At 45.7% G+C, this 15,303-nt stretch overlaps 1 protein-coding gene across 1 annotated transcript in view; it reads left to right on the top strand.

Moving 5' to 3' along the window:
- Nucleotides 1-12,209, top strand: part of IL12RB2 (interleukin 12 receptor subunit beta 2) — a 79,851-nt gene extending 67,642 nt beyond the window's left edge. The window contains exons 13-16 of the mRNA XM_045547791.1: nucleotides 495-632; nucleotides 3,686-3,776; nucleotides 6,173-6,272; nucleotides 10,955-12,209. Coding sequence (XP_045403747.1) covers nucleotides 495-632; nucleotides 3,686-3,776; nucleotides 6,173-6,272; nucleotides 10,955-11,482 — 857 coding nt within the window. The 3' untranslated portion in view covers nucleotides 11,483-12,209. The remainder of the gene's footprint in view (nucleotides 1-494; nucleotides 633-3,685; nucleotides 3,777-6,172; nucleotides 6,273-10,954) is intronic.
- Nucleotides 12,210-15,303: the final 3,094 nt, after the last annotated feature.

The raw sequence follows: 15,303 nt of genomic DNA, 5'->3' as shown, positions 1-15,303 counted from the left end.
TCATCAATCAAAAAACTTAGCTTTCTTAAAAATTTCAGTACCTTAAATACAATTTGTACATCTCATTTTCTACTCAAGAATTCCCTAATATACCTGATAAATACTGGAAACAATATAGTCATAGGAAATAAAAGGAGTTACTATGGCTAAATAATTTCAAAATCAAGATAACAAAAATTCCTTCAAAAGATTTTGCTGCAGAAAAAACATTTAATTTGTTTGATATGATATGAAGTGAGACATCCATAATAACAGTGTCTAGGGCCTATTAAAGTATTAAGTGCTGAGGAATTAGGACTATTTTCAAACAGCAAAGTGCTTTTTTCTTTCAAATTAGATGAAGCATTAAAGAGTAAAAATGATTCGGGCATATATAAGAAGCTATAAAAAAAAAAGAGTAAAAATGAGTAAAAACCCTCATTCAATCATTTCCTTTAATACGTGCCTTTCTTTCTTTACTTTTTTTTTTTTTTTTTTTTTTTTTTTTTTTTCAGAAATTCCCTATAGAGTCTCCCAAAATTCACATCCAATAAACAGCCTGCAGCCCAGGGTGACATATGTCCTGTGGATGACAGCTCTGACAGCTGCTGGTGAAAGTTCCCAAGGCAATGAGAGGGAATTTTGTCTGCCAGGTGAGAGACAACTTTGAAGATGGCATGTCTACCCTTAATTCTTAACACAGGCATGCATTCCCACTACCGCTGGCATGGAGATTATCATATGTTCTTTAATTTACTAATTACTTTCTTGCTATCACACTTTTGCACTTGCTCTTTCCTCTAACTAGAGTACCCTGCCACTCCAGTGTCTGCTTGGAGACAGTTGTCTACTCATGTTTCACAGTTTAGCAAAAATATTTCCTCTTCCAGGAAGCTTTCCTAAATGCACCTCCATAGTCCTTCCATGATGCACTGCATTTGACCCTTACTCAAAACTCTGAATCCAGGCTGGGCGTGGCGGCTCACACCTGTAATCCTAGTATTTTGGGAGGCCAAGGTGGGAGGATCGCTTGAGGACAGGAGTTCAAGACCAGTCTGAGCAAGAGCAAGACCCCATCTCTACAAAAAATAGAAAAATTAGCTGGACGTGGTGGCAGGTGCCTATAGTCCCAGCCACTTGGGAGGCTGAGGCAGCAGAATTGCTTGAGCCCAGGAGTTTGAGGTTGCTGTGAGCCATGATGATGCCACAACACTCCAGCCCGAGTGACAGAGTGAGACTCTGTCTCAAAACAAAAAAAACAAAAACAAAAACAGACGAACAAACAAAAACTCTGAATCTGGTAGGCAGGGACTGATAACTGTTTATCTCTATCTTGAAGGCCTTGAATGATGCCCAGTACACAGTACTTGCTCACTAAATATCTGTTCAATGAATGAAGAGAATTACATCAACAATAGCAATAGCAGCTATTGTATATCAGGTAGTTTTACGCAACAGTCATTCTGTTAAACACTTTGCTGGGACTGCTGTAGCAAAGTACCACAAACGGAGTGGCTTAACCAACAGAAATTTATTGTCTCACAGTTCCAGGGTCTAGAAGTCCAAGATAAAGGTGTTGGCAGGGTTGGTTCCTTCTGGGGGCTATGAGAGAGAATCTACTCTAGGCCTTTCTTCCAGCGTCTGGAAGTTTGCAGGCAATCATTGATGTTCCCTGGCTTCTAGATCTCTGCCTCCATCCGACATCCTCTGTGTGTCCAAATTTTCTCCTTTTTATGAGGACACCAGTCACATTGGATTAGAGGCTCACGCTACTCCAGTGTGACCTCATCTTAACTAATTATATGCGCAATGACCCTATTTTCAAATGAGGTCACATTCTGAGGTACTGGGGTTTAGGAGCTCAACGTATGGATGTGGGGGCCACACAATTCAACCTGTAACACATACTTCTGCTAATTTCTCCTTCGAAAATTACATGGCCCATACTACTAGGCACTCAGTATGAAATGAATAAAAGGTGAGGGATTTTTATGCCTTTCTACAAGTGAAGGAAGTAAGGCACAGAAAGATTACTCAAGGGCACTGAGGTTTTAAGTGACAGAACTACAAATCAAACTCAGATTTGGTTTCTCAAATTAAGTTAAATTTGAGTTTACGAGTAAGTGACCCAGCTAACATGGGCTTCCCTTCACCGACTAAGTTACGCTGTTCTGTTCTGGCAACGTTCATGGGCATCTGCTCTCAGCGTAAATCAAGCTGTCCTCATTTTGTGGTAGAGAGCATCCAGTTGATCATTCAGGACTACGTTGTTCTATGCCACTGGGAAACTCCGCTGGGAAAGCTGACAAGCCCTTTTCTCATCTCCCCAGCACGCCCATGAAACTTAACTTGTGAGCAATTAAGATGGATTAAGGACTCAGCAGCTTTCTCCTGGTGCTACTCCAAACGTGTCCCATCTGCCCAGGAAGGAAGGCAGATCCTGAAGAAATGTCAGATTCCACTGATTGTGTGGGGTAGAAAAAAGGTTGCCTCCATAAATTCCCCCATTCAGCCCTGTTGACACACCCCTCACGGGGCCTCACAGGTCTCTGGCCTCTAATTCCTCCTGCTCACGGTCCCCCCCAGCCTGTCCTTCACTCAGTCAGAAGAATCTTTCTGCAAGCCCCCAGATGCTGACATTCCATCTCTTGTAGTAACTCATCAGTAGTTTCCTAAGGGCCTTCAACCTAGAATTCAAACTGCAGGATCCTCTTACTCGCCTAGCTTTATGCTTTGCCACACATCTCAGCAGACTACCTGCAGCTGCCTGAAAGTACTGGCTGTTCCCTCTTTCCATGGCTGTGCGACATTCTCTTTGTCTGGTCTGGTCTCCCTTAACTTGTCCACTTAGCTGACTCCAATTCATCCTCGAACTCTAAACGTTTGACATCGTGCCTTTTGCAAAACCTTCCTCAGCTACTCCTGAGGCAGCTTCCCATGCTGTTCTCTGTGACAATGACTATATGTATTGGCCATGCCCCTGTTTTCACACATATGCCATGGCATTGCAGTTTATTGCTCAGACATTCCCATATCCATCTCCTGGACTACACTCAGGACTTCTTTAGACAACAGAGCCCATGTCTTAGTCATCTTCGTATCCCAGCTCCTAATAGAACCTGGTGCATGGTCAGTACTCAGTGCATGTTGGATGAATTAATGAACAATTCCAACAGGCAGTGAAATGCTGTAGTTCTTTTCATGGGAAAGAATAGGCACAAATTCAAAGCTGGGTAGAGGGCATATCCCACGGTTTAGTAAAATTAATAGCCATATATTCAGGAAGCTATATTCAGATACATTGCCCTATGCTTTAAATACGTCATCTCTAACCTTCATAACCATCTGCAAGGTAGACGTCATCATTCACATTTTATAGATCAAGAAACTGAGGTCCACAGATCACATATCTATTAGTGGCATAGCTGGGACTAGAACTCAGGGCTCCCAGTCACCAGGGTGTTTTGTATTCCATACCCCCTTTCTTCTGCCCCTGTGAGAGGCAGGGCTGGTGCTCTTCTTAGAACCGTAGAATCAGCCCCTTAGGGTGCCTGGTCCCTCACTGACTGGACAAAAACGCACTGGCCTTGTTCCTGAGCCCAGCTGCCCAGGAGCTGTGGGTAGGGCCTGGAGCGTTCACCCAACAGTCAGTGTATTGAAATGTTCCCTGAAGATAACTCAGTCACAAGATTTACTAACTTTTCAGGTAAAGCCAATTGGAAGGTGTTTGTGGCACCGAGCATTTGCATTGCTATCATCATGGTGGGCATTTTCTCAATGCGTTACTTCCGGCAAAAGTGAGTTGGTTACACCTTTCAGTTTGGTGAATGTATTTTTTTTTAATGATAATAGCTGTTGCTGCTATGGGTCAGGGAAATGCATGCTCTCATACACTGCTGGTGGCAGACTAAACGTATTCAACCTTATTGGGCGACAGTATGTGTCAAATTTTTAAAAATATCCCTCTGGACCTAATAATTCCTAACTAGAAACTTATTCTAAGTATGTCATAGATGTCTGCACATATTCGGTGGAAAATATGTTCACTGAAATACTGTTCACAAAAGAAAAATATTTGAAACAGCTTAAATGCCCAGTGATAAGGAATTGATTAACTAAATCAAAATATATCTCATACTGTATTATGCATCCATTAAAGATGATGTAGAAAATTAAATGATATAAATATTTGCTATATTATGTTCAAAAAGCATGTTACAAAACAATATGTACTTTCATTTCTTAAAAATAGTGCATACACACATACATATGCAAGCTTTATCAGCATGACATTTGGTGATATTAATATAAAAGGCAAAATGACTTAAACTAGCTAACAGTTTCTCACTCAGGTAAAGGGCTGATGTAGGAGCTCCATAGTTATCAGGGACTGAGGCTTCGTCTATTTTTATGCTCCACTGTTCCAACATTAGCTTCCATCCTCAAGTTCACCTCAAGTTCACCAACGGCTGCAGGAGCTATTGCCATCCTGCCTGCATTCTACCACTACAGGAAGAAAGAAGAAAGGTGCCCACACTTCCCTTTTAAGGAGCCATCAATAAGTCACACATGACACCTTTGATAACATCTCACTGGTCAGAAATTGCTGAAGTAAAGGAGGCTTAAAATTGTGGTCTTTTAGCCAAGTTCATTGTCATCCCAGTAAATCAGGGTCCTCTTCCTAAGAAAGAGGGGAAAATGGATATTAGATGGCAGTTACTCCTGTGCCCCAAGGATGTATACCGCAATATTAGTAGTGTTTGTATGTATGGATAGAATCATAGGTGATTTTAGTTTTTTTTTTAAACTATTATTTCCTAAAATTTTCTTACTAAACTTGTATTATTTTGTGAAGAAAAAAATTTTAATGAGTTAGTTATTCAACACAAAGCTTTCTTCAGATGCTGTGCAAAGGAATAGAAAAGATTAAAATAAAATTAGCTCAAAGTCATTCTACTAGCCATTGAACTTGTCTAGCAGGCTTTACATTCACTGAAGATCCAGTGTGTGATAGATACTTCAAAGCAAAGCTCGCTGTCTAGCTAGACTTTGAAAAAGTTTAATTCAAAAAGAGTCAGCTAGAATCACATGCATCCTCTTCATGGACATAGTGAGGATCAGTTAGGGTGAGGGCTAAGCTGCTGTTTAAAAGAAAAAGGACCCAAAATACAGTGGCTTAAATGAAATAGTTGCTTTCTCTCCCAGGTAATAGTACTGAGGGCGGCCTCCAGGTTGGTGGGTGGTTCTGCTCCACCCAATCATTTGGGAACCCAGTTTTCTTCCATCTACTTGGCCTGCCATCCCTGGGACAGTGCCCTCGTCCACGTGATCTGTGCTAAATCACAGACACCTCGCTCTCATGTCCCTGGAGAAGAGCTAGTCACATGGCTACATCTCTTACTTCAAAATGTTAGACAAGTTGTAGAAGCACACTCTTCTGACAAAACATCAAGGCTTATCAAAGCCAAGTCATTAAAAATGTTTCATATTGGTCTTGGACTTCTAAAACATAATCAAAATATTTCAGTGACATGCATTTATAAGAAACATTTTTAGGGATTTTTTTTTGCTTTTACATCATAAAAAACCTATATTTCCTCAGATCACCAAATACAACCACCGTTAACAGTGCAGATATTTTCCTATAATACTTTTTCTTGGCATTTTTTTCATGGTTATATTCAGGCTATTTATACCATTTTGAATTCTCTTTGGTTTTGGGGTTTTTTGTTGTTGTTGTTTTTACTTTTAGCTTAATAATGTACCTGTCATTATGAGCTCTTTGTAAATATTCTAATTAGCTAAATAGTAAGAGTAGGGACCATGTCTTCTTGTTCACTGTTCTTTCCCCAGCGTGTAGCATTGTGCTGGTCACATATTAGGGGGTCAGTTAATATCTGTTGAATGAATGCATGGCTAGATAGTGACAGACTGCTAAACATTACGCTGAGAAAACGTCCCATAGTTTATTTAGCAAAGCCCAAGTGGTTGCATCTTAACTCTTTATCATCAATCCAAACTTTGCAGAAAACTACTCCAACCTTGGATGATGCATCATCTTTGCTTTCAGTGTTTATATTTTACTTATTTGCATACGAAAGCCACCCCTCACTGAAATCACTGCACCCAGAATCTGTGCTGCCGTGCACTGTGTGCACACTTAACCGCATGTCACTCTTTTCCTTATCTACAGGGTGTTTGTTCTCCTTTTAGCCCTCAGACCTCAGTGGTGTAGCAAAGAAATTCCAGACCCAGCAAATAGCACTTGGGCCAAGAAATACCCCATTGTGGAGGTAAGGGATAACGCCTTTGTGTCAGCTGAGGGGGTTCTAGCGGTCACATCTAAGTTTTCTACCGCAGTTACAGGAAGCCTGGGTGCTGAGTTCTGCGGGTGAGCGGAAGGCGCTCACGCTGAGCTACACTGAGTCATCACGCTCACTTTCTTCCTGGACGCAAGAGCAACCAATGCACAGGAATCTTCTGAAGCTTGTAACCAACAGACTAAAAGGCCCATAGCTTTTTGTTCCTCAGTATGTCTTTCATTCTCTTCCTCATCTCGCTCGACTTACTTCAAAAGGAATAAGAAAGCAAGTATTTTTGCCATTTGCTGAGCACTAGCCTGAGCATTGACTCATCTAAAATTCAACAGAATTGAAGCTTTTGATTTTCCTGTCTGAGCACAGAACAGATAAATAGAACCCACACTGCCTTGGTTTGGGCAGCAAGCCAGTACGTCATTCCATTGTGTAAAGAAAGGGTTTTAAAGAAGGAAAGGTTGCTCAGCTGACAGATGAGAGCGCCTAGAGCAGAGGAAGTGAAGGGAGCTGCCTTGGGTGGGACAGGCCCTCCCTGGTGGAGGGTCTGGATGTGGAACAAGGCTGTATCTAAGGGGAGAACAGGGGAGGGAAGTGATGCCAATATTCCTCCCATCGCCTGGGGCTTTCTCAGGCCTTAGATCCCTTCTCCTCCAAGCTGCTTCTCTTCAACTACCCAGTGTGTCCTGTCATCCACACCCTTCCTTGGATTAAAGCCAGCGGTCCAGGCCTCTGCTCAGGGAAAGAGCCAATCCCAGCCACGTCTGCCTTAGGAATTTAAGTCATTACAGTTTAGTGCCTTTGGAATCAGGCCTGGAGGCCACCCCTGCCTCTGCCACTTAGTATGTGTGTGACTCTTGGACAACTTGCCCAACTATCAGAGTCCTAGTTTCATCCTCTGTAAAATAAGAATTGACAATACTTCCGTTATATACTGTTGTGAGGAAGAAATAGATGCCACATAAAGCATGTGGACCAAACAAGACAAAGATCATTCACTTTCTTCCCAGGAAGACCCATACTTTAAGTCTCCTCTGAGACTGTTAAGTTACAATAACAAGAATAGTGATAATAACAGCAGTATATGCACATATATTAATATATAATATATTTTATATGTTTTCTATTATATATCATATATATAATTATATGTCACATAGTTATTATTATATTTTACTATATTATATACTATATTATATACTATATTACTATTATATATTACTTTCTATGTACCAGGCACTTGTAAAAACATTTTCATACATTAACATTTAATCCATACAACAGCTTTATGTGGTTGTACTATTATTATCCTCATTTTTCAGATGAGGAAACTGAGGCACAGAGGACTAAGTAACTTGCCCAGCATTAGTCAGCAGCTAGCAAATGGTCGGTCCTGGATTCCTATCCAAGCAGGATGTGCTGTCCAGCATGGCGCTATACATTCTAAAAGATCTTTAAGCACAGGGTGAGGGGAGTGTTTGCAGCAGTCTACACCTCCGAGCTGAACAGACTCAGACTAAGACAGGTGTTCGCCCACCAGGCCCTCACGCGGTGGCAATATTGTACTGATCTACAGGAACACACTCGACAAGCCGTGAGGCCTTCTAAGGATGCCACTGCTACCGTTAGAGGGGATTCAGGTACCAGGCGTGAACCAGCTGAGCTTTCAGATGTCTTCCAATGCTGAGATGCCACAGTCCCATGTCCTAAAAGCTTGAAATAGCATCGCTGGAGGCAGGTCTGGGTCAGTCACAGTCACCTGGGTTATAAGCTGGTAGCTTTGGCATGACTGGCTCTGTCGACTTCTCCTTAGGGGTCACAGGGGCAGACAGAGCCACGGAAGGGGCTGTAAAAAGCCCAGGGGCGATGCTGAGAAAGATGCACAAAGGGTTAGAGAAAGCAAGACAGGAAGGGGGTAACAAATTGGCACATGCCCAAGGTTACATAACGTAAGTGTGTTCACTGCAGCATTATAAACAGAAGCAAAAACTTGGGCATAATGTAAAGGTCCACTTGGGGGGCAGGTTAAACATTTTGGATACATCCATACAACAAGATCTGACACAACTACTAAAAAGCAAATGAGATAGATCTGTTTGTGCCTAAAGAGCTCCAAGGTACTTAAAAGTGAAAAAGATAAAGTTTATAACGATTGTCTAAAGGTAAGTCTCATTTGCATAAAAAGGAGGGAAATTTTATAGACGTCTATACCTCTGCAGCATGTGCACAGGATGTTTCTGGAAGTCTTCCACGATACATATGAAACTGATATGAAACCCCCTCTGGGGAGGAGGTTGGGAGTATGAGGGCCATTTAATTTATTATATATTATCTTTTAACTTTTAAAATTTTTAAAGAAAGCTATGTGCATATATATATATATTTTTTTTTTTTTTTTGCAAAAATCATCAGTGAATTAGAAAATCTTAAAAATTAAGTAGCTTAAATAGGGCCTCCAAGATGATGGCCTTTGAGGCAGCCTCAGAGGCTGAACCCTTGAAGTGGGTAGACTGTTTTTAGAGAACCCAGCTGCTCTCCTGGTGCTAGGCTGAGGCAGACAACAGAAACACCATCATCTCTCCACTTCAGCCAATGTGCTTTGAGCTCTCGAGCCTTACCTCCTCCTGCCATTTCTTAAGTTGTGGCTGAAAATCCAGGTGCCTTAAAGCTCTGTAGGAAAAGGTCGAGTCATGAAGGCGATCACTGGAATGTTATCCAGCTTGTAAAAGCTTAAAATAGCGTCCGTGGGGTTCCTGAGCCAACCGTGGTTTAAGAGGCTTTCCCCCAGGACTTGTCAGCCAGAGGGCCTGCTTTGCACAAGCTCTGAGAAGCAGCCTCTCTCAGTCTTGCCAAAGCTCTCACGACCGACCGCAGAGGCGAACACCTCACCTTGTGAAAGCAGTGAGCCGTTTCCGCGTCCTGTGTACTGTCCCCCATCTGCAGCAGCAGCACTCTGGCAGCTCTGCTTCCCGGAACTGTCAGCCGTGTTCCAAGCCAGACCAACGTGCCGGGGCCAGTTTGGGGAGTGATCAGAAAAGAGCAGGCTCCCCAGAGACACACACACACACACACACACACACACACACACACACACACACGCACGCACACCTTCTGGCTTGGCAGGGCCCTTCGCAGAAATCTGTCCCGACATGGTGCTGTCGTTCACTTTTTTGACACTTGCCATGCCCAAGGCAAGGGAGGGGACATCAGAGGTAGATCCAGACCAAACCCCTCTTGCACGACTTGTCATTTGACAGATGAGAGAACTGAAGCCCAGAGAGGTTGATTGCGTTTTCACAGGCCACAGAACCTCAGAGCTGGGACTAGTCCCCAGGGTTTGTCTTGTCCCAAGCCTATTTTTTATCATCCCACTCCTCCCTTAAGACATGGTCCCTGCGTGCAGATGGCTTACAGACATATAAAGAAAAGGCATAGTCCAAAGCATCACGTGCCACGGACCCGATGGGTGGTTTCTTCACTATGTTTGGAGTCCAGGGCAAGGAACAGTCACGAGGGGCTTAGTGGAAGGGGGAGACATCACGCAGGAGATGGAGGAGCAGACAGGGTGGAGGCTGGCGGTGGGGGTGAAAGTGTTGGTGGCACTGGGAGGAGTTTAATGTTTAGTAAGACTGGGACCATGGCTGAAAACGCAGCTTCCGAAGGGAAACACGGAGAGGTGGGGGAAGGGCAGGAACTGGACGGCCAGGCCGAGGCGGGGCTCGTCACTGGACACGCCAGCCCCGGTCGGCACAGGCTCTGGGGCTCTGCTTTAGACAGATCGGGCATCGGGGGCAAGACAGTTCCTAGGGGGTGTGGAGAGCCCGGTCAAAGCCTAGCAAAAGTGTTACTAAAGTGCCAAGGACTTGACCTAGGGAATGGGCAGCGAGTCTGGAAAGGAAAGAGATAAGAACATTGAAAAGCTGACAGACACAGGATGCTGAGAAAGAGAGAGTAAGAGGGAGAAGTAACTAAGTCACGAAAGGGTAAGCTAATTCAAACAAACAAAATTAGCTGAAAGGAAAAGGGGATGAAAAATTTCTTCAAGAAAGTTATCCTAGAGATCTGATAGGAATATTACCCTGGAAACTTCCAGTAGTTCTCTCAAAACCCAGACCCCTTGGAATCCCTTGGAAGGCCTTCGTGGTGGGACCCCTTCCTATTTCTGAAGCCTCAGTTTGCCAGCGATAAGAAATAACCAGCAATTTCCAGAATACACCAGTCCTCCTTGGCCACCTCCTGCCTGCCTGGAAAACACCACAGTCTCTCAGGGTTCAGCTCTAGTGTCACCTTGTCACCTGTGTAGTGTGACCCACCTCCGTCCCCAGAGGCAAGCCCAGCCTTTCCTTTGCACCCCGACGCCCTCTCTCCTAGCAGAAAAGCAGGCAGCAGCGCTGGAGCCACGTTAGAAACAGCCTGGCTGAAGGCCGAGCCCGGTCGTGCATCACTCACTGGCTGAGGTAGAGAGGAGTCCCTGGCTCCTGCCTCTCTGCCTCCCTGACAAGGCTGACAGCTTCTCTTACCTCGCAACGTCAAGGGCCCGCGTGTTCCACCTGAGGCTGAGTAGGCAGTGCAGGTTGGGAGGCCTTTGGGAACCCCAGAGAAGTAGGTTGTCCAGGTCACTTACACAGCAATATGAGCCTCTTTCTCCTCCCTTCTCTCAGGAGAGGACACAACTGCCCCTGGACAGGCTCCTGACAGCCTGGCCCGCTCCTGAGGAACCTGAGCCCCTGGTGATCAATGAAGTCCTTCATCAAGTGACCCCAGTCTTCAGACATCCCCATCAGCCTTACTGGCCAGACCAGGGACAAGGAGTCCAAGGTCACCGTACCTCTGAGGAAGACACAGTGCACAGTGCCTCAAGCCCACTGCCTCCGCAAGCTCTCCCGGCTGAGAGAAGACAACTAGTGGATCTCTACGGGGTGCTGGGGAGCAGGGGCCCCGAAGCAAAGCCAGGAAACCCAACCAGTCCCTTGACGGTCCTCCCGGTTGACTACCTTCCCACCCATGAGGGCTACTTGCCCTCCAGCCTAGATGAGGCTCCTCTCTCTGACCCTCTGGGAGAACTGGAGCCTCAGCACATCGCTCTTTCTGTTTTCCCCTCAAGCTCCTTTCACCCACTCACCTTATCCTGTGGTGAGAAGCTCACTCTGGGGCAGTTAAAGATGGGGTGCGACTCCCTCATGCTCTGAGTGGTGAGACTTGAAGCCTGGTGGGTCAGTGTGTCCCCAGCCAGCACAGCCTGCCCCATTCACCCAGCCTCGCTCCCACAGCCATCATCTCTGGGTGCTGCCGTCAGCTCTGGCTGCAGCTAGAGCGGGCCTGGTGAGTCTCGGGAACTGGGAGTTGGCCCTCCCCAGAGCCTCAAGATTCCATCCTCCACCATGTGGACCTCAAGACTCCAGCCTGAGTTCCCGGCAGGTTGGAGTTTCTTGGCTATGCGGGCCAGAAAGGGAAAAGGGGAGGAGAGTGGAAACCAAACCTCTTGCTAGTAATGGTAAGCTGCCCAGAGGCCCATTCATGCAACTATTTGTAAAGCACCTACAAGGTACCAGCCCCATCAGCTCTAGATCAGTACTGTCCAGTAGAACTTGCTGCGATGATGGGCGTGTTCTGCCTCTGCGCTGTCCAATACAGCAGACAGTAGCCACACTGGCTGTTAACCACTTGGAATGTGTCTAGCTGGACTGAGGAACTAAATTTTGACTACAATTAAATGAAAATAGCCACACATGGCTAGTGGCTGCCGTGCTGGGGAGTGAAGCTCTACACTGGTGAGAATTACAGGGAGGCTTCAGAACAAATCAACCTAGGGTTATGGATGAGGACATAACAGACACTGGCGAACACCAGTATACAGGGCCCCCATGGTGGTCATGACTGTCCTCATTGGTGGAAGTCTAAGAATGTACCTTCTTCCTAGTTTTGCTAGTTTGTTGTTTTATTTTGCCTTAACCCTCTTGCAGTGAACCCAGGGCAGCTTGACAATGGGGAACTACTGGAAACTCGCTGTAGGACCTTGGCAAGCCAGCCTCCCCCACTCAATCCCGCTTCACTTGTAAAGGGCTGGACCAAAGGTTTTCTGATCCCTTGTTTCCTCTTCTTCTTGCTACAGCAGTTGCTGCTTTCAGAGCCAGGGCTATCTCAGGGTCTAAGACCCCGACCTCTAAGGTGGCACTCACAAGTTGTTCCCTTCTCCTGAGGGCATTCATTCTGCTTTCATTCCCCAAGACGACTCTGAGTTGGTTCTCTGACTGCTCAAGTTGAGCCTGTAAGGTAATCCCTTTTCCACAGCACGAGCTTAGAACATGACATGTGTCTTGCTCGTTAAACCGGTGGCCCCTGGCTTGTCAGCCTCCCCTGGCTCGTTGCTGCTCTGTCCCTTCATTATAGACACTTCTGCGAAGCTGGTAGGGAAGAGTCTTGGTCTAAACTACTAATAGTACTTGTCCCAAAAGAGCAGGATGAAAGATCCAAGAGTCTTTGTCTTAAATCCCTGTCGAGCCTGGTGCCAACACTCCCCCTGCCCCCCTACACACACTAACCCTGGAGCTGAGGCGGCTCTTCTGCTCTCTTTTGATGTGCATTCAACGAAGTATTTGTTGCAAATTTACACTCCTTCCCTAACCCACCAAACTAGAAATGTGTCCCTGCACGGCCCCGTCCCATATAAATAACTGTTCTCAGCCTTGGGTTTGCCAGATTTCCCTCAGAGCTCTAGCAACTGAGTGATGGACATTTGCTCTGCTTGTTCATGTTGAGACTCTTGACTCAGCCTTGCTTCCTGCTATTCCAGACTTAACATTCATATTCTCTCCGGCCTTCTCTGAAAAGCTTACGCTCCTGCCTTTGCATCCCTATCCACCCTACTGAGCTCCCGCGTGGCACCCCACGCCATGGTCCTTGCGCCTCGGCATGGGTCTGGCTCGTCTGCCCCAGGGATGCCGTGCCCCTGACTGGTCCTCACGGGCCATGGCAGGGCCACCTGCTCGTAAGCAGGGCAACCTACCGCCTCTTGGCAGTGGGAGCTAACTTCACTGCTTTCTTACAACACCAGCGTTTTCCTCTCTTTGGCTTCCTTGGTTACCTGTTACGCATCTTAGTCACTCCTCCCCCACCCCCGCGTCCATAACACCCAGCTCCCGGTCTCCCATTTTACACTCACCCTCACACATATCCTTTCCTTCCCCTTAAAGCCCCAGGTGATACCACAGGACTCATTTGTCTTCCCCCGCCACTCCACAAACTTTTTTGAGGAAGCCTTCCTTGACTCCTCCTAGAGGCTCCTCGTAAAGACCCTGCGGCCTGGTTGGTGCTGCCCCAGCGCAGTATCACTTACTCCTCTCCTGGACTGCAGACGCCTTGGAAGCAGGAAGCATGGCGCCCTCTCCCCAGCACTGTTCCCGGTCCAGAGTAGCTATCAATAACAAGTAAACACTGTCACCTGCCATTGCTTTTGTCTTATTCCTTATGTTCCAGAAGCCAGTCCAGCTGTGTCTTCTTCCTCTTTACTAGGACAATAGGGTTTGCATTTGCTCCTCTTCATTCCCAGCCCCCATTTTCCTCCTTTTATTGACAACACTGCTGTGATACATGTAAGGGTGTTTGATTTTAACGACATATTTAAGCATGTCTTAGGCAGCTCACTCTGCCAGATAAAATGTCCTATTTCCATGAATGACAGAGGATGGGTAACCTTGTTCTGCCATTGCCCCAAGTAGTTTGCACGGTCTGCCCCTCTGTCCCCCTCCCCCAGTCAAAACCCCAAATCAGGTTGCCAGGTTTACTAGGACTACGTGGAGCTCACCAACATACAGCCAGGCTTTCATTCCTCAGGAAAATGAGCAATAATTTTAAATCCTCACTCCTGATATACATCCCAAGGCCAACCCAGAAATCTCTGCTTTATTGAAACACATTAGATTCCTTAACTGTCTGGGACCCTAGTACTGTAATAGAGTCCCTGAATTCATTCTTAATGAAGTCACGGGAATCCCCACCATGAATTTTTGTGAGATCCTCTTGTTCCTTGAAGGGCTTCTTTCCTAGAAGATTCTATTTCCTGGGCTTCTGTCTACCTTAAAAGCAACAGGAAAGTCAAACTAGTGTTACTTAGTTCTTTCCGACATCTCTTAACATCAATGTTAAGTATTTAGGTCATTAAATATGAAATATTCTATTTCAAAAGTTTAGTTTATTATATCTCAAATAAGAAGCAATACAATTAATCAAAGTATGTGCCTAAACTACTGACACAGTTTTGTCATCTTAACAGTAGCTTGCTTATGCCAGCAGAGAAGCCTGGAGAGCGAGTGGCAATGAAATCCCAAAAGGCATTTTCCACAGCTTGTTGAGAATTGAATATTTTTCCTTGTAAGAAGTGGTCCAAATTCCTTCAGAGTAGAAGTTGGGGAGTGGAGGGACGAAGTGGTCCAAAGCTGTGGTCCCCAACCCCCAGACTTGTACCTTCTGCAGCCAGTTAGGGACTGGGCCTCAGAGCTCTGCTGCCCCCTGTCCCCAAGACACTTAGGAAACGGTGGGGCGCGGGTAGAGCAGGAAGTGAGCTGTGGGCCAGTGAGCAAAGCTTTTACTGCCTCATCTCCCCCTCCATACAAACACCCCCCTATTCCCCCACCCAGTCCACGGAAAAATTATCTTCCAAGAAACTGGTTCGTGGTGCCAAAAATGTTGGGGACTGCTGGTCCAAAGCCTGGAAGAAGCAGTAGTCAGTTGGTGCAAGGTCTGGTGAATATGGTGGATGACAGAGGTTCCAAGTGAAGCTGCTGTAGTTTGAGCAGCGTTGTTTTGCACCACCTCTTGCAAGAGGATTGGCCTGTCTCTATTGACCACTATCAGCTGCTTAATCACAAGCATCCTCGTCATTTCATCCAATTGGTTGTAGTAGACATCGCTGTAATCGACTGACGAGGCTTCATGAAGCTGTAGTGGATAATACCAGTATTGGAGCACCACACACCATTTGCTTTTTGTGGTGAATATTTGGTTTCAGACT

This window comes from Lemur catta, chromosome 3, assembly GCF_020740605.2.
Source record: "Lemur catta isolate mLemCat1 chromosome 3, mLemCat1.pri, whole genome shotgun sequence".
NCBI classification, from domain to species: Eukaryota; Metazoa; Chordata; class Mammalia; order Primates; family Lemuridae; genus Lemur; species Lemur catta.
The sequence above is the reverse complement of the archived record's forward strand: the minus strand, read 5'-3'. Positions and strand labels throughout refer to the sequence as shown.